Source organism: Nipponia nippon, unplaced genomic scaffold (assembly GCF_047370975.1).
Source record: "Nipponia nippon isolate SJK-2023a ecotype South Korea unplaced genomic scaffold, ASM4737097v1 scaffold_23, whole genome shotgun sequence".
NCBI lineage: Eukaryota > Metazoa > Chordata > Aves > Pelecaniformes > Threskiornithidae > Nipponia > Nipponia nippon.
In genome coordinates, this window is record NW_028262340.1 from 4791289 (window position 1) to 4808056 (window position 16768).

Genomic DNA, 16768 nt, shown 5'->3' on the forward strand with positions numbered 1-16768 from the left:
AGGGGGAGCAGCAGGGGAGGGTGCAGCAGTGCTGGGCCTGGAGCAGGGTGCCTGTGAGCACCCCATGGGACCCACAGCCCTGCCCTGGGGGGTCCTGGCTCCCCTTGCCAAGCCCTGCATCATGCTGAACCGGCTGCCCTGGCAGAGCCTGTCCCTCCTGGTCCTGCCCAGAGCGGTCCCCTGGGCCACTGGGGACAGCACAGAGCCCCATGTCCCGGAGGTCAAGCCCTGCCTGCTCCAGAGCAGCACGTGCCGCGGACCCCCGCCCCATGGCCTGGGCTGCCGGATCCCTGCGCGGCCCCGGTGCGGGCAGCCAGGACTACAGCAGGACACTGCCTGGCCCCACACCTCCCCGGGGCTGGGGGCCGCCCCAGGTGCCCCTGCACACCCGTCCCTGCAGCACAACATGCGGGGCTTCGCTGAGCCAAGGCCCAGGCTCAGCCCCGCGAGCCCCGGGTGCTCGGCCAGGGTCCAGCACCACCAGCCCAGCCTGGGCCCAGGGAGGGCCAGGCCTGATCCTGCCAGACGGGCACTGGGCATGACTTGGATGGGACCTGAAGCCGCCCGCGGCCCCACTCTCCGCTCCAGGGCGGCTCCGCAGCAGGGCCGAGCGCAGCGTCCCGGGGGAGCGGGACGAACCCCGGCCCCGCGCCCCGCTCGGCGTCGGGACGGGGCTGCCATTGGCTCCGGCGGGGAGCGCTGACCGCCAGCCGCCTCCAAACTATTTCCTGTTGCTGCAGCGTTAATGCTAAACAGACCTTTCTCTCTCTTCCCTCTCTCCAGCCAAAGTGCAGCGGGCTCCTGCCGCCACTCGCCTTCCCGCCCCGCTCCGGGGCCACCCGCCACCCCGGTGAGTACCATCCCTGCCAGCCCTCGGGCACCAGCATGGGGCTCAGGGCTGCATGGGATCATGGGGTGGATGGGATATCCCGAGGGACCCCAGCACCCTGCGTCCGCCCAGCCCCAAGGGCCGCAGCGGGGGGTCGCAGCTCTGTGCCGTCCCCTCCTCAAGGTGCTGCGGTGGTGTGCCTGGGGACGTAGGGCTTGGGGACGCAGGGCTTGGGGACGCAGGGACGAGGGCTTGGGGACGCAGGGTTTGAGGGCGCAGGGCTCAGCGCTTGGGGATGCAGAGCTCAGGGCTCGGGGACGCAGCGGTTGAGGATGCAAGGCTGAGTGCTTGGGGGACTCGGGGCTGGGTGCTTAGGGACTCAGCTTGGTGCTTGGGGATGCAGGGCTTGGGGATGCAGGGCTCGGTGCTTGGGAACGCGGGGCTGAGTTCTCTGGGGCTGTGCCCGCAAGCCCACCCGTATCTCAGGGTGATCCCATTCTGGTGCCCCAGGGGTCCAGCGCAGCCCTGGCTCCGGCGGTGGGGACTCAGCACTCTCCTGCCCAGCACCCAGCACCCAACACCCACCAGGGCCCAGCTCCCTCCGCCTGTCCCCAGGTTCACTCACACCCTGTGCCTGCTACAGCCCCAGACCTCCTCCCTGCCATGGCCCACAGCCACAGACGCCCAGCTCTGGGTGCTGAGCACCCCCGCGGCCCTGGAGCCAGCCCTGCAGTGCCCTCGCCAGCAGCCCTGCCACCAGCAGGGCTTCGGGGGACCCTGGAGCCCCATGGCGGAGCTCTGCCCCTCCAGCCCCACAACGGGGCTGTGCAGCTCCCAGCTGGCCCCTTGCAGGGGCCGGCAGTGGGGCTGCTCCATGGGGAAGGCACCGGGACCCCCCCCTCGGGACGCCACTGGCCATGTTTCAGGGTGTCCCACCGTGAGGGGCTGACCAGCCCTGGGACGTGCAGCAGCCCCTCAGCACTGGACTGTCCAGGGACAGTTCTGCTGATGTGTCACATTTTCTGCATTTCTTTCCTCATTCCTCCCTCCTTGGAGCCAATTCTGGGAAACAAGCTCATCCCCTGCCAGGGCTGGGCGCTGCATCACCTCCCGCCCTGCCTGCTGCCCAGCCCTGCGCCCAGCCCCACGACTCGGGGGCTTCGGCACCCCACAGCTGAGGGGGACCCGGCCCCACACCAGCATCGCGGGGGCAGCGAGGGGCTGCCAGAGCTGGAGCTCAGCTGCTTGGGTTCATGCAGGTCCCTGGGCAGGAGGAGGTGGGTGCTTGCCCCTGCACCCCAGTGGGAGCTCAAGCACCCCATTCCCACAGGGTGTCATGGAGGTGATGGCATGGGGCGCCCACATCCCCTCCCAGCTCCCAGGGCAGGTTCCCGTGGGAGCCATGGCCGCGCCGCTGGGAGGGCACGCACAGCGTTTCCTCTTGCAGAAGGGCCAGCGCCTGCCCCTCACCCGCCCTGCTCCAGGGCCGTGGTGGGAGCTGGGGGCCCTCAGGGTCAGCCCCAGCTCAGCAGTGTTCCCTGGTGGCCTTTGCACCATGGCCCGGTCCTTGCCCCCACGGCAAACAGCCGAGGCTGGAGCTGGGCTGGGAGCAGCACGGGGGGGGGCGGGGGGGGAGGGGGAAGAAACGCTGCCGTGGAGGGGCTGTGAGGGGAGCACACGTCTGTGTGCATGGGCAGCAGCAGCTCCCGCGTGGCCATGCCGGCATGGGCCAGCTTGCAGGGGTGTGTTGGGACCCCAGCCCTGCTCGGCAGCGAGCCTGGCCCCATGACCCGGCCTCATGGCTCGTGGCCCGTGGCCCATGGCCTGTGCCCATGGCTGGGTCACGGGATGGAAAGCCTGGCCCAGTGCTGCAGATCTGCGTGACGGTGTCCTGGAGGAGCCGCATCCGTCCTGGTCCCGCAGGAAGGATGGAGGGGCAACGGGAGCAGCATGGCTGCAGTTCAGCACCTGGTGGGGCTTGGCCCAGGCCAGAGCAGCCCAGACCGGGTACGAGTCCTGGCTCCGGCTCGGGGCCCAGTCGCATGCAGGAATGGCCCCAGAGGGGAATGGGGGCTCCGGGGGGCTCCAGCCCCCAGCAGCGCCTTGCTCAGCCCCCATGTCCCACAGATGCTGAGCACGTGCCGTCCCCAGAGACACTGAGTGTGACCGGGTGCAGGATGGAGAGCCGCAGGCAGGACATGGAGCTGCTGAGCAACAGCATGGCTGCATACGCACACATCCGAGGTGAGCCTGCCCAGAACCGGCAGGGACACATCCTGGGGGACCCTGGGGCCACCGCAGGCCCTGCGGCAGGCACAGGCCAGTCCCTCATCCCCTCTACTCTCCCTGCAGCCAACCCTGAGAGCTTCGGGCTCTATTTCGTGCTGGGTGTCTGCTTTGGGCTGGTGCTGACCCTGTGCCTGCTGGTGCTGCGCCTCTCCTGCCAGCCCCTCGTGCGTCCCCTGCCCCGCCCGAGGGACCTGAGCGAGGACGAGGAGGAGGACGAGGATGAGGACGAGGAAGAGGAGGACACTGTTGACCGTGCGGCATCTGAATCACTGCTGCCAGTGACCGAGATCCCACTGGAGAGCCATGGCCCCGGGGACGGGGTGCTGGCTGTCAACGTCTTCGCCTCGGCGGAGGAGCTGGAGCGAGCGCAGCGGCTGGAGGAGCGCGAGCGCATCATTCGCGAGATCTGGCGCAACGGGCAGCCGGACATCCTGGGCACCGGCACCCTGGGCCGTGTCCACTACTACTGAGCCCCGGCACAGGGGCAGCTGCCCCGGCGCTGTGCCCGGCTCCCCCTGGTAGCGCAGCCAACAACGTGCCACCCCCGGGAGCTGGCTAGGACCTGGTCTGGGGCCAGGAGACGGGAGGACGGGGTGCTGCTCACTGCCCCAGGTTGGAGGAGCTGCCCCGGAGCACATCACCGCTGCCAGCTGGACCTCGGTGCCACAGGCACCGCTGGGGACAGACTCACCCCCGCTGCTGCGGGACACGATGCACTTTGAGCCATTGGTACGACTGCTGGCGCCAGCCCAGCAGCCCCAGGACCCTGCGGGGACAAGGACAAGGACAGGGCAGACCTTGCTGGGCTCAGCTGTGGGTGCTGGCCCCATCGGCTCGGTGCCGGAGGGAGGCCCAGCCCCATGGGTCGCGGTTGGGCTGTATGGCCATGTAAGCTGTGGGGTCCTGCCCCAGAAACATGGTGCTGTTGTACACTACCTGGAGCCCAGCGTGGTGGGGCCCTGCGCGCCGGGGCGGCCAAGGCTGCAGCAGCCGGCACAAGTGGTGTTGGGGGGGGTCCGGCCACGGCCGCCTCCCCTGGCCAATTCCCTCCCCCCAGCCCCACTAAAATTAGCCGGGGCCCTTTCCGGCACCGCCTGGCCCTGACCCAGCGCCCTCCCGGCGCGGCTGGGGCGGATGCTTCCCTGCTGGGCTCTCAGGCAGCGGGTGCTCCCCGGGGACGCGGGCTGCTCCCCGCAGGGCTGGGCCGCATCCTGCCCACGCTCCCAGCACTGGCCCAGCCTTGCGGGGTGTGGGGGCCCCACTGCCCCCTCCCCAGCCCCCTCCCCGGCAGCTTTATAAAAATAGCTTCTTCCCAGGCTGGTCCCCAGCACCAGCAGGATCCAGATGTTTTCCAGATGTTCTCCAGGCCCCGTGCCAGCGGCTGGAGGCCAGGATGCGCTGGGGCTGGGCTGGGAAATGATGCGGGGGCTGGAGGAGGAGGCGGAGGCGCTGCGGAACCTTCCTCTGCACCCCAGCCCAGGACCAGGCACAGGGGGTGGCAGAGGACACTCAGCCCCCCCCCCAGGGACCGCCTCGTGGCGTCTGCAGCCCTGCCCGTGAGGCCGGCACGTCTGTGCCCAGCACCTGGGGCTGAGCACCACAGGCTTCTGCACTGGGCTTTGCAGCAAGCCAGCCCTGGTGGGACCCCCCTGTGCCATGGTGGGACCCCCTGTGCCATGGTGGGACGCCCCGTGCCAGGGTGGGACCCCCCCCTGTGCCTGGAAGCACCAGCCCAGCCCTGCCCAACCCCGCAGGGACACGGCAGCCCACAGCAGAGCCCCAGGGCTCTGCCCTCTGCAGCACCCACGCAGCCCAGCAGCACTCTGTACCCAAAAATAGTTTATTTTAAACAATATCTGTACCCCTGGAGGCTAGCTATACACTGCAGGGAGCTGTGCTCGGGTGCAGGGCAGGCGTTCGTGCCCCCAGGCTGGGGGCAGCGGGGCCGGGGGACACATGGCAGAGCACGGGCAGTACCCGCAGCACCGCGTGCCATCCGCCTGCCCTGCGCCCCCAGGGTTGCAGAGGGGTGGGCACTGCGGCCGCAGCCCCCAGCCATGCTAGCAGGGCAGCACCTTCCTCACGCGATCGATCTCGGCCTGTGGGGAGAGGCTGTAAGCGTGGGGGGGTGGCGGGGACCCCAGCATGGGGGGTAGCCCCTTGCCCCAGGACTCACCTGCAGCGCCTGGCGCTTGGCCCGCTCCTGGCAGATCTCCAGCCGCATGTCCTCCAGGTCTCGCCTGCAACGCACCAGGCACAGCTCAGCCGGGGCCAGACCCGATGGGGAGCAGCCAGGAGCTGCTGGGGACCCCCCGTCCCCACTCACAGGTGCTGGACTCGCATCAGGTCCACGAGGATGTGCAGGGTCCGGACCTCGGCCTTCAGGTCCTCCAGGGCCAGCTTCTCCTCTGGCCGTGGCGTGGCCGGCACCTCCGTGCTCCATGGTGGGCCAGGCACCTGCCCCGCGCCAGGGAGAGGGATGCAGGGCGGCTCCCGGGGCTGCTCTCCCGCGCAGGGCACCCCCAGGGTGAGACTGGGCGGCCGCTGGCCCGGGACCCGGGGGCGGTCAGCAGTGGGGTGGCTCAGCTTGGCCGTGGTGACCGGCACCGCATTGAAGCCATCAGCATCTGACAAAAGGAGGGTGTCAGCGCCCGGTGTTGGCACAGGGCACGGCCCCGCGATGGCTGCAGTGCCCGGTGCTGGCACCCAGCACCCACCTGGGTCGCCGGCTCTGCCCCGTTCCGCATCGGCCGAGGCGCAGGGCTGGGGGACGCCAGGCCTAGGGATGGCAGAGCAGGTAAAGTGGCACAGCTGGGCTGTGCTCAGCCCTCGTAGGGGAGACACCAGCCCCCCCTTTGGCTACCAAGCACAGACATCAGCACAACCCTGGTGCTCTGGGGCCGTCGTAGCCATCCCAGCAAGGCCACATGTGTCTTACTTGCTTGCCAGTGCGGGGACCGGTTTGGCCTTGGCAGGGATGGGGGGGGCAGGAGCCATCCTCTTGCTCGGGGGGAGCTTGGCCGGCTCCATCCTCACTGGTGCCGGGAGCTCTGGGAAGAGGAGGCAGGAGCGGGGCTGGGACCAGCACAGCAAGCGCTGCGCAGCACGACCGAGCGAGAGCGGGGCAGGAAGCGCTTCCCGCCGGGGAGCCCCAGCCGCGGCCATGCCCCAGCCCCAGGGCCCTGCCCCAGGCACGTCCCCATCCCCGTCTCTCCCTCCTTCCCATGGCCCCAGCCCAGGGACTCACCCGGGTGCTCCCCCTCCTCGTCCTTCGCTGTCTTACAGGCTGCTGGGGAGCAAAGGGGCTCGTCAGGGGCTGGGCACGGAGGCCTTTTTATGGCCCCTCTCTTAGGGATTTGGGCTGGGTGGGACACCCCCCCCCCGCCCTGCTAGGACACTGGCTCCAGGGACCACCCCATCCCTGACCCCCTCATCCCCACACCCTGCTCCTGTCAGGGGTCCTGGGCTCAGGGGCACATGTGGGGACAGGGGTGGGCACAGGGGGTGCTGGGAGGAGGCACCCACAGGCAGGACCGGTGGGAGACATCCCCACGGTGCTCCTGGGCCCATGGTTCCCGCCAGCACCATCTCCCACATCTGCCATGGCCAGCAGCAATGCTCGGCAGGACCCGACCAGCCCCATGGCAGCTCTGCCCCACCAACCCCAGGCCCTGTCTGCTGGTTTGGGGGCAGCCGCCCCTCCCGCCAGCCCTACACCCTAACCCTGCACCCTAACCCTGCACCCATCCCCGCACCCAGCCCAGCACCCAGCCTCGCTGCGGTCGGCGCTTCCTCTGCACGCGGCAGAGCAGGCGGCTGCAAACCTCCCCCGGAGCACCAGCACCGCGGCACGGGCAGGATGCCGTCCTGCCGCCACCTACGGTGCAGCAGCATCCCTCTGCCACCGAGCCCCGGGGTCCCACTGAGACAGGCTGCCCGGCAGAGCGGGTTACAGACCACTAGCACGTGCCCATGGACCACCCCCATCCCTGTGGCAGGCCACCCTGTCCCCACAGAGGGCCGGCAGCCCTGATTGCCGCCTGGTCCCTGCCGCCACCAGCATGGCCCTCGCCATGGCGGCCTTGCAGGCATCAAAAATGCCTGCGGGTTTTATCCACCTGAAGACACAGCCACAGCCACGAGGGCCGTGGGGACAAGGATGGGGACAAGGGGGCCTGGCCTGCTCTCCAGGCCCCATCTCTTCCAGTGGCATGGGGCTGGTGGTGCCCGGAGCCGCCCGGTATCCCACCAGGCCCTGCTCCTCCTCGGCAGCTCCCCTGGCTCCCGGAGCACCGGCACAGCCCAGGAGCAGCGTTGCCCCACACAGGTGCTGCCACCAGGACAGTCCCCAGGTACAGGACCCCCGGAGCCACGGCGGCTCCATCCTACCTGCCGGCGCGGGGCTGCCCACAAGGCTATGCCGCACGGTTCCCCCGGCTGCCACAGCCCCACAACGCGCACGTGACACCGGAGGAAATCGGCTCCGTGCTGGGAAGGAAGTCGAAGCAGAGAGCACCTCGGTGCCGGTCCACGCCGCGTCCCCATGCCCCATGGCTGGCCCCCCAGCTGCCCCAACCCACCTCGCACCTGGCCGCGGGGCCGCCCGGTCGTCCTGGCGGGAGACCGAGGCCCCCAGGGCTGGATGGCCGCCACAGCCGGACTCACTGGACTCTGCATCCCGGGATGGCATCGCCAGCTTCAGCTGCGGGAGAGCAGGGCTGGGTGAAGATGCTGGGACCGCAGGCAGGGACCGCTGGCATGGTGCAGCCCCGCAGTTGCCAGACTTTGGCCTCGCGGAGCCCACCAGGGTGCAGGGTTTGGCCGCATGAGCCGCGGGGCAGCACGGGCAGCTCCAGCACAGGCCCCCACTCACCGCGGGCACCGGTGCCGGCAGGAGCTCCACGAAGTTGTTGGGGAAGAGCCCTCTCCGGTGCCGGCACTGCCCGTCCCACCAGCCTTCGACCTCCGTCCGCTGTGGGCAGGGCAGGTGTCAGCGCCGGGGACTAGCCTCGGGGTCGCCCCCATCCCCACGTCCCCTCACCTTGCTGAGGACCTGGACAACATCTCCCCGCCGCAGCGGCAGCTCGTCCGGCAGTGCCGGCGCGTAGTCAAACAGGGCCCGGCAGAGCTGCGGCTCCTGGTCTGCGTGGGAAGGGCAGGACGGGGCTCGCAGGGTCTGGCTCCTCCCCAGGTCCCCCCAGCACCCCAAGCGAGCCCCCCCAGGGCACGGCCCTGGCTCACAGCATGGGGATGGGGTGACTCACCCAGCTGTGGCGGCGGGACGGGTGCCGGGCGCTGCACTGCCAGCCGCGGCTCTGCCTGCGGGAGAGGAGACTCAGTGGGGCACGAGGGTCCTGGCTCCAAGCTGGGGATCAGCTCAGGCAGCACCTGCTGGCCTGCAGAGCCCCATGGCCCCTGAGCCCCCACTGCCCCCGGCACGGAGCCCCCCACCCACCTTCTCCTCCGGCACTGGGAAGGGCTTGGGCATCTGCTTCAGTGCGGTGTCTCAGCCTTGCTGTCACAGCGGGCACCTGCAAGAGCGGGGAGAGGGTTCCCTGCCATGGTCGAGCCCTGAATGCCAGTGTGGAGCGCAGCCCCGGGGCTCGGCTCTGCCAGTCCGTGGCTCTGGGTGCCCATGGGGAGCTGCACCTGCAGCTGCCAGCCTCACCGCAGCATCGCTGCCCCAGAGCTTCACCACGGGACACACGCAATGGCCCTGCTCGTGGCACAACCAGCGCAGGGAGCCCTGCGCCGCCGGGGCCAGGCCAGCTCCCTCACGGGCCACCCTGTGCCTGCACCCAGCCCTGGCTTCCCCCAGCTCGCCCCCTGCCACCACCACCCCAGCCCGGGGACAAGGGCCTGGGCTGCGGGAGGCTGCGGCCGCTGCATGGCAGCCACAGTGGAGGAAGTCATGAAACAGCCGCTTGGAAAGAAAAGGCTGGGGGAGAGGAAGGGACCGGGGGCTGGAGGCAAACCCGCAGCGATGCCCTCCTCCACCGGCACCGCCTGGCTGTGCCGGAGGCTGCCACCAGGCTTCGGTACAGCCACATTCCCACAAGCAGCCACACAGGAACCACCTGGGCTGGGCTGTCCGGGAGCAGGGTGAGCTTGGACACGGCAGGACCAGCCCCTGTGGCAGAGCTGCCACCCGGGCCTGCAGGCTCGGCGGCATTCGTGCGGGAGGGTGGTAGGGGTAACGTATGGGAGCCAGGCCATCAGGGCTGCGGGGGCTGCTGGTTCTGCCACCGCCTGGCACTGGCGTCTGAGGAGACCCAAGGCTGCGGCTGCAGCGTTAAGGGGAAAAAAGGGGCACCCACTCGCCCTGCGTGGGCTTGGTCTCCTCTGGGGTGATCCCACCCGATGCACGGACACCGCTCTGGCCTCTCTCCTGCCCGAGCGCTGACTCGCACCCTCCCAGCAAGCTCAGCAGCCACTGGCCAAGGAAGGTGCGCGTGCTTGCGGCAGCTCGGAAAGGCTGGCTTGGGCTATCGCTGTTAAATGGTGGATTTAGCAGAAGCAGCCAAGCCCAGCTGCCACTGAAGAGCGCGGTGGGGATTCATGGCTCTGCGACCACTCCTGCCTTGCTCAGACAGCCGAGGAGGCGCCTTGCTACCAGGAGAGGAGAGAGTCCGAGCTCCTGCGTGGCCATGAGCAGCCCCAGGCCCCCCTGCCCCAACGACAACACCCGAAGGCAGGCCACCATGCGGCACAGCCGTGCCCAGCGCCAGGGCTGAGCTCTCGGCACCACCCGCACGGTGCATCCCTACCTGAGCTGCATGTGCAGGCAGCAGGGGAAATGGGCCGAGGCGGGCTCAGCTCCAGGGCCGACGCAGGCTGCCGATCGAGGGAGGGAAGCGCTAAGGCAGGAGTCACACACGGCCCTGGACGGCAGCTCAAAGCTGCCCAGGTCGCGCTGTGCGTCTGTCGCCTTCGGTGTGGAGGGGGAAGTGAAACCTAAACCACAGAGGGGCCAAAACCCACAAACCGCGAGCGCGCAGGGCTGGTGTGGCTGCGCCGCTGAAGCTCCTCCACAGAGCGCAGCAGCCAGAGGGTCATCAGTGGCCCCAGGGCTCCCCGGCTGGTCCTGGCCAGCGCTCGGTCCAGGCTGACAGCACGAATATTCCTTTAGACCAAAGGCGTTTGACTGGGCCATGCTGAACCGAGCAGGGAGGGGGCCCGAGGATCAGCGCCGGGCAGAGGAGGCCGACGGGGCAGCGGAGGTTTCTGCTGGGGAGTGGGAAGCACGCTCTCCCCTGGGTTTGGCCGTTCAGGCTGAGGAGCCGGGAACACTGGGCAGCCTTTGTCTCAAGTTGGCTCAAGGGCTCAATTTCAAGCGTGAAAGGAAACGCCAACCGTTAACCCACATGACTGTCTCAACCGCTGTTAGCCAACACCATTAACCAACAGCAGCCAGGAATGCTTCACCACGAAGGCTGCAGACCCAGCATCCCCCCGATGTCAGAGAGCAAGGAGCAGCCTTCCTTGGAAGTGGCAGCAATGGAAAAGCATTTACTGCCTGGCACCAGCAAATGCAACGGCCAGCTTACTCGGCTGCGCTTGACAAGCACTGGGGCTTAGTGCTGGTGTAAAACCGGGCTGCCTGGAGCCGTAGCTTCAGCGAGGAGTTTGGTTTTAGAGCACGGATGGAGACGTTTTTCCTGTTCACAGATCACACATTCCCTACTGGCAGCAGGGCAGGGAAACGTGGCCTGTGGCTGTCACCCCTACCCCGCACGCAGCAACTGCTAGCACAAAGGGGCTAAAAGCTCCATGAACTGCTTACAGAACAGCAGGCGCTTTTAGCAACCGACTCAGAGAGCACGTCAGGCTAGCGGTAAAACAAATACCCACGCGCTGCCTGGTTCTTGCATCGGCAATGACCTACCTCAAGAGCGCTCCGCCCTGCGGTGCCGGCCCCTGGGGGGGAACGGCAGGACTCCGCTCCTGCACGCTCACTTCCAAGTGCAGGGTTCCCCACCTGAAGAGCCGTGTCAAACGGGAACCTCGTGTGTGCTGCACCAGGAGAGTAAAAAACAGCGGTTGCAAGCAGTTAACAGCGGGGCCAGCCCCACAGGCACCAGGTTGAGCTTCCTCTGTCATGACCGCTGTCTGGTCCGACCTCCCTTCCAGGTCCGTCGCGTTTTAAAGCTTCCCTTCCCAGCACCTCTCCTGCAGCTCCGCCCTGGAGCTGGCCACAGGCATTGGGTTCTTCTGGCCGCACCAATTAATTCAGAAGGCGAGCGTCTGGTGACAGGAGCCCCCGACTCAGGACACAAAACAAAGCAGAGTTACACCTACTACTTATTTTATTGTATTTTATTTGCATAAACAAACTTCAGGGCTTTGCTAAACAGGAACTGTTCAAGTCAAAACAAACCAAACTCTAGTTGGTGTGTGCGGGGAAACAGCACAGCAATCCTGGGGAAGGGAAGGCAGAGATGGGGAGGAGAGGGAGAGCGGCGTCTTTACAGCACGTGCACACTCGCCGTCGGTGCATGGACATGCCTCCCCTGCTCAGAGGGCTCGCTGACTCAGCCAGAGAACGATTTGCAAACTTCTTCAGAAGATTTTAAGTAGAAGATAAAAAGAAATACATCGTAACGGCCGTCCTTAACCAGCACAGGAGGGATTTGCCTTTTGTTTTTATAAAAAGATTAATAAAAAATATTGAAAAATTCTCATCTCCTTTTATATTTTTAACCTAGTAGAATTCTGAAGTTTCTTAGAAAACTATGTTACCTTGGAAAGAGCACTCAAGTTCACAACCAGCTGCAAAGAGGATACACAAAATGCCTACAAGCAGTTTGGGACTCCAGCACACACCAGGCCTAACAACGGACACAAACAGTGGTGAAAAGTAGGGTGTCTTTTTTTTTTTTTTTTAACCATGCTAATTTTGTTAACTTTCAACATAAAAGGAAAACAATTGTTTTTAAAAGGCCCTAAACTCAACTGTTACATAAAAAAAAGGGTTTTGTTAAAAAAAAAAATCATAGCAGTTTGGTCCCAACAAGTTAACATTTAGATGTTTATTCACATGCTTCATTGTTTTCTTATTTATAAGAACCAAAAATAGTTTCCAAAATTATCGTTTAATTGATGTTACTACATACGCAAAGGCCTAAAATAAGCAGAGTATGAATTTAAAAAAATTGAATACACAATAAGGGAGAAAAATTTGAACTGGCAAGTTAATCCCAACCTTTACTATTTCAAATTATAAAAGAGAAACAAAAATGTCAAGACTACTGGGTTAAGATGGGCACAAACCGAAATCCACGTTGTCTTCAAAGCCTGTTACCAAAAAAATAACCGACCATTCTATAAGGTCACAGACGAGAGAAAATCTAGGATCTCACCCAGTACTTGACCTTAGTCAGTCCAGAAGGTAAGTCTTTGGGAAGATATACTCCACGAGTGGATCCAAGCGTAAATGATTGATCAGTTCTAGTCCACACTGAGGGAGGCTGAACTCTGGAAATGCAGTTAACTTCGGGATTGTTTCAGAGCTCCACGCCGGGGCTCTGCTCAGCACTTCGGGATCGCCCTGACAGTCTCCAGCACGAGTGTTGTGCTGAAGCCCTTCCCTCCTGCCAGGGCTCTCGGAAACACGCAGACACCGCGGCTATTCAGCTGTCGTCTGTAAGGTGTCCTTTTCCTCTCTGTTTTCTGTTCCGCTTTCGTCATCTTCGATTTCTCCTTCTTCTCCACTGAATTTGTCATGAGCCCACTTGGGGCTGGTGCTTGACTTTCGGAACATGAAGCGACCTCTTCCTCGGGGGAAAGCACCCCGACCACGGCCTCTGTTCACCCACTTGTCCGCACCTTCGCCCTCCCGGTCGTCGTGCTGCGCAGGAGGAAGCCAATGACACCAGTTAAAACAGACTGCTCGATATAAGAGCAGGAAAACTCTGGCTTGCGATACGCAACCCTGCAGCACAAACCAGACTGCTGTGTTTATGCCACAGTGAATACTGCCATCTAAAGAGAAATACCAGCTTGTTTGGGGGAAGAAAAACAGCAGATGAAGGGAGGAACGCACAATCGCTACACAGGCTCTTTGTGCACGGCAGCCTCTCCTTGCTGACATAAAGGTCTCTATAGATTGTTTAGGGGTGGGCAGGGGACAAGTGTCTAGGCCTGGAGTACTGTTGCTAGTTCTGCAACTCCATGATTTAGATCTTCTACACATTTCCCCTTTATTTTCTTGCCAACCAAACTACTTTCAGCAGCTTCAGTCCTTATTGCTGGGTACTCAGGGAGCTTAATAATACGTGCCGCTTTCAGGAAGGCTTTGCGTGAGCTAAGGTTGGTACAAGCTGACATGGACCACGTCACTGGGCTCAAACTGATCCATTTCTGTACTTAAAGTGCAGTGTAGAGACTGGATATCCCAAAAAATTACAACTCTGCCTTCAACAAGATCAGAGAAAAATGCAGTAATAAAACGAAGGCTTTCTTGTATGAGGTACAAGACTGCAATACTGCATTATTTAATGAGGAGATGAGGGATCTCAAGTACCCCAAACCAGGAAGAGAAAAAAAAAAAATGCATTAGAGTGTTTAAAACGGCCCCTTTTTCAAAGAGCACAGTCAGACAGGATTCTCCTAGATTAATGCCTGTTAGTATGGCAGACTGCTATCACCAGAAATAAAAAGGAACAGTACTAACCCATCCAGGAAGGTTGACACTTTATGGGGACAGAAGAACCAAGAAATGTAGGCCATCTGCACCACAGACTAAGAGATTTAAGCTGCATTTTCCACAACACTGTGAAAACACGTGCTCTTTACCTGGCCTTTAGGATTTCACCTAATGGCAAACCACTCTACAATGACAAAAACAAGTTCTCTTTAGCCATGAGCCAGAAGCTTCTTGCGAAGAAGTGTCACATGAAGCCTTAACCTGGTGGCTTAGATAGTTTAATGACAGCTGGCACTTTCACCTCTATAGCATTTAAGACCAGATACACCTGGTGTGTATATAAGTTTCAGTACTTCAGACACATACCAAGTAGTACTTCTTGCTCTTAGGTGTGTACTCTGGATCCCACTCCTCATCTCTGTTTCGCTTCTGGAAGTCGTTGTTGCCACCGCTGTTGCTGTTATTGTTGCCTGAAAAGTTGCCTCTGCCCCATCCTCTCCCTCTTGCTCTGAACTGCTGCAACAGCAAGACACGGAAGAAAAATAAAATGGTTGCGGTGGCGGTGCCCTCCCACCCCCAGACAGCTTCCAGGGCTACCAAGAGATACAACGTCACTTCTCTAAACATCCAAGAACACCTTTAACCGATCATGAAAATAAGAGTACATTTTAGGGTTTTCTACCTCATCTGATCACACAGTGCATCACAGTTTCTATAAAGCTGTTTAAGATCATGTAGAGGCATTTCCAGAGCACCCAAGAGAAAGCACCTGACAAATACAACGTGCAGATAAGACATCTGTGTAGCTAAGGCATAAGAACTGCAAACGATAAGCGTGGTTATGACCAGAGGAGTCACTTTGGTAGCCTAACCCAAACTGACTGATGCACATCATGCTGCCCGTTGGGGTTGCTCAGCGATTATTAATGCACAAAAACTTGCAGGCTTGATTCTGCTCCATGCATCTTGAGTTCAACTGCCCAGAGCATATTCTCAGCACCCTGGTTTGTGCTCCAGACCTGGCTCAGCATCCACAAGCAGACAATGTCTGTGGGGTTCTCCTTTACAGTATGCTTTAACCGCAGAAGGGCAATACACAATGGCCACTTTTTGACCGCTTTGGGAATTGATACTCAGGGCAGTGGGGGTGGAGAACACTTACAAAGGTCCCTCTAGCTCTTCCCCTCTCATTTGGGCCAGTGAATTCTTTAGTCCCAAGTCGGGATTTGTCAAAGCCGGTGGTGCTTTCCTCCCTCTCCTCAGTCTCCTCGGGATATTCCTCCGCTTTGACTGAATGAGAGGACCGCGAAGATGACGAACTGGACCTGGATCTCTCACGCACCCTTCGGTGTTTCCTGTTTCAGTGATAGGAAACGGAGGTGAGGGGGACACCAACAGGGTTAATAACACAGTCGTGACTCCTTTGCTAGAGAACCATTTCTTTATCACTCCCCTATCAACGCAATGCTCTCCTTTTCCCACTACGAAAAGGAGAAGCCATAGTAAGAGCTCAGCATCAGCTACAACAGGCAGATCTAACACAGGTCCCAAGTCTTCTCCAGAAGGAACTTGTTGCTTCTAAGGTTTTTACACCATCTACTATGGGATAAGCATGCACCTACAGAGTTTTAGTCAAAAGGAAAATTAACCTAACAGAAAAGAATTAAATTAACATTAAAGCAAAGTAATTTAAACATGGCTGTTCTCTAGAACACAACAGGAACAAGAAGGAAAAGTGACTCACCCATTCTGACACATGGAGCCTTCTCATTTACCTTTAACAATTATTTAGTGTTTCAGATAGAGATAATGATATCAAGACGACACGCAGAGGAATAATTCAGGCCACTGGAGGAGCTTATGTCAAAAGGTGTACAACTGTATGTACACGATGTCGTCTCCAACCTTAATAGCAGAAATATGAAAGGCAGAAGGAAATGGCTGTTAGGTTTCCTACATACTTTTTCTTTGAGCCTTTGTGACTTTTCTCCGTTTTCTCAGTTGATCTTTCCCTTGAGTGACTTGAATCTCTCGAGTCCACCGATTCTCTGGATTTATCGCGTTTAAGATCTCTTTCCTTATGTTTTTTACGGCGTTCAATATCAAGGCGCAGGTCAACAGGGTCGTCCTTATATTTCCCTTCAGCCTACAAATGCAGGGAAGAGGGGAGAGTTTAATACCAAGGTTTACAGTGCACTAGTTCAGCACCATTACTTTGCTACTGACTGCACAGACTTCTGGAGAACAGGAGTTTATCTGAATACTAATCAATAATCCATTTTAAGATGTAAAATAATGCGCTATTAAAATAAGTTTTTATTTGTCAGACTTCAGTTTTCCTACTACTTTTTAACTTGTATTCTCCTCTTTTAAACAGCATTAGAATAGCCTGGTAATAGGGGAGGGAGAAACACAGAAGCTGACACTTAGTGTACACCACAGCCAGTGAGAGATGAGAACAACTTGGAAATCCAATCCAACTGATTATGTATCAGAACTACAGCATGTCAAAAATGTCTAAGAGCCCGTGGATGTTTGTCACTGAACAGCAGCATGCTCACTATCCTGCTGACAGACATCATCTAGCAGGGTGGAAGGAATTTTAATCACCAGGTCTGGAAACAGTAGTTCAGCAGAAGCAAAAGCTGTTTGCTGCTTGGAGATACCTAAGACAGTGATTACTGATCAAAGTGGTAAGAGACAGAGGCCACTGAAATGCAGCAACCAAGTGCATCTGGGAGAACGCCAACATCCCACTAATACGTAGCCTTTAATACGTCTGTCAAGAAGATTTACTCTGTGGCAGACGTCACCTGTAGCACTCCTTCCCCCTCGACTGGAAGGCACCATGTGAAAGATGCCGAGAAGTCACCACAGACGGAAGTACGCGTTTCTCCACGTAACCCTAGCACGTCTGCTAATGCAAGCCAGCCCTGGTGTTTCACAAAGCAAAAACCAACCAGCTGTATGAAAAAAACACTCAACAACTAGCCTTTTTTTTTTTT

The 16768-nt window shown here is 60.5% G+C and overlaps 3 protein-coding genes across 19 annotated transcripts in view; 1 reads left to right on the plus strand and 2 right to left on the minus strand.

Annotated features, from left to right (window-relative positions):
* The first annotated feature begins 7 nt into the window (after nt 1-7).
* EVA1B (eva-1 homolog B) lies at nt 8-4053 on the plus strand. 3 transcript variants are annotated; one of them, XM_087761216.1, is made up of 3 exons: nt 8-815; nt 2954-3073; nt 3182-4053. In XM_087761216.1, exons 1-3 carry the CDS (start codon nt 746-748, stop codon nt 3586-3588), a joined length of 597 nt encoding a protein of 198 aa, XP_087617342.1. In that variant the 5' UTR covers nt 8-745; the 3' UTR covers nt 3589-4053. The 3 variants fall into 3 exon arrangements, with proteins under 3 accessions (XP_087617342.1, XP_087617341.1, XP_087617340.1); XM_087761215.1 differs by having other exon boundaries at nt 721-850; nt 2957-3073; XM_087761214.1 differs by lacking the exon at nt 8-815 and adding an exon at nt 1177-2836 and having other exon boundaries at nt 2957-3073.
* An 894-nt stretch (nt 4054-4947) lies between these two features.
* MNMIP1 (manchette microtubule inner protein 1) lies at nt 4948-11279 on the minus strand. 9 transcript variants are annotated; one of them, XM_087761205.1, is made up of 11 exons: nt 11004-11279; nt 8574-8649; nt 8383-8437; nt 8160-8260; nt 7706-8090; nt 7508-7606; nt 6366-6407; nt 6057-6168; nt 5445-5897; nt 5295-5358; nt 4948-5217 (listed from the first exon to the last, which is right to left on the minus strand). In XM_087761205.1, exons 2-11 carry the CDS (start codon nt 8604-8606, stop codon nt 5179-5181), a joined length of 1383 nt encoding a protein of 460 aa, XP_087617331.1. In that variant the 5' UTR covers nt 8607-8649; nt 11004-11279; the 3' UTR covers nt 4948-5178. The 9 variants fall into 9 exon arrangements, with proteins under 9 accessions (XP_087617331.1, XP_087617330.1, XP_087617332.1 ...); XM_087761204.1 differs by having other exon boundaries at nt 9886-11279; XM_087761211.1 differs by having other exon boundaries at nt 4953-5217; nt 7706-7820; nt 7992-8090; nt 8574-11279.
* A 140-nt stretch (nt 11280-11419) lies between these two features.
* Nucleotides 11420-16768, minus strand: part of THRAP3 (thyroid hormone receptor associated protein 3) — a 33857-nt gene continuing 28508 nt past the window's right edge. For 6 of the 7 annotated variants that reach the window (XM_087761196.1, XM_087761201.1, XM_087761200.1 and 3 more), the window contains 4 exons: nt 15725-15909; nt 14926-15118; nt 14130-14279; nt 11420-12965 (listed from right to left, as the gene is read on the minus strand). In XM_087761196.1, the coding sequence (XP_087617322.1) occupies nt 12744-12965; nt 14130-14279; nt 14926-15118; nt 15725-15909 (750 nt within the window). In that variant the 3' untranslated portion in view covers nt 11420-12743. The remainder of the gene's footprint in view (nt 12966-14129; nt 14280-14925; nt 15119-15724; nt 15910-16768) is intronic. The other variant, XM_087761203.1, reaches the window with a different exon arrangement.

What these genes read in the sequence shown, in the direction of transcription:
- EVA1B (XM_087761214.1), top strand. Translation starts at nt 2,554, where the DNA reads ATGGGCCAGCTTGCAGGGGTGTGTTGGGACCCCAGCCCTGCTCGGCAG. An exon ending in GCCAGAGCAGCCCAGACCGG is followed by an intron (nt 2,837 to 2,956) that starts GTACGAGTCCTG and finishes CATGTCCCACAG; the next exon opens with ATGCTGAGCACGTGCCGTCC. An exon ending in TGCATACGCACACATCCGAG is followed by an intron (nt 3,074 to 3,181) that starts GTGAGCCTGCCC and finishes CTCTCCCTGCAG; the next exon opens with CCAACCCTGAGAGCTTCGGG.
- MNMIP1 (XM_087761205.1), bottom strand. Translation starts at nt 8,606, where the DNA reads ATGCCCAAGCCCTTCCCAGTGCCGGAGGAGAAG. An exon ending in CCGGGCGGCCCCGCGGCCAG is followed by an intron (nt 7,607 to 7,705) that starts GTGCGAGGTGGG and finishes CTTCCTTCCCAG; the next exon opens with CACGGAGCCGATTTCCTCCG. An exon ending in CCAAGCGCCAGGCGCTGCAG is followed by an intron (nt 5,218 to 5,294) that starts GTGAGTCCTGGG and finishes CTCTCCCCACAG; the next exon opens with GCCGAGATCGATCGCGTGAG.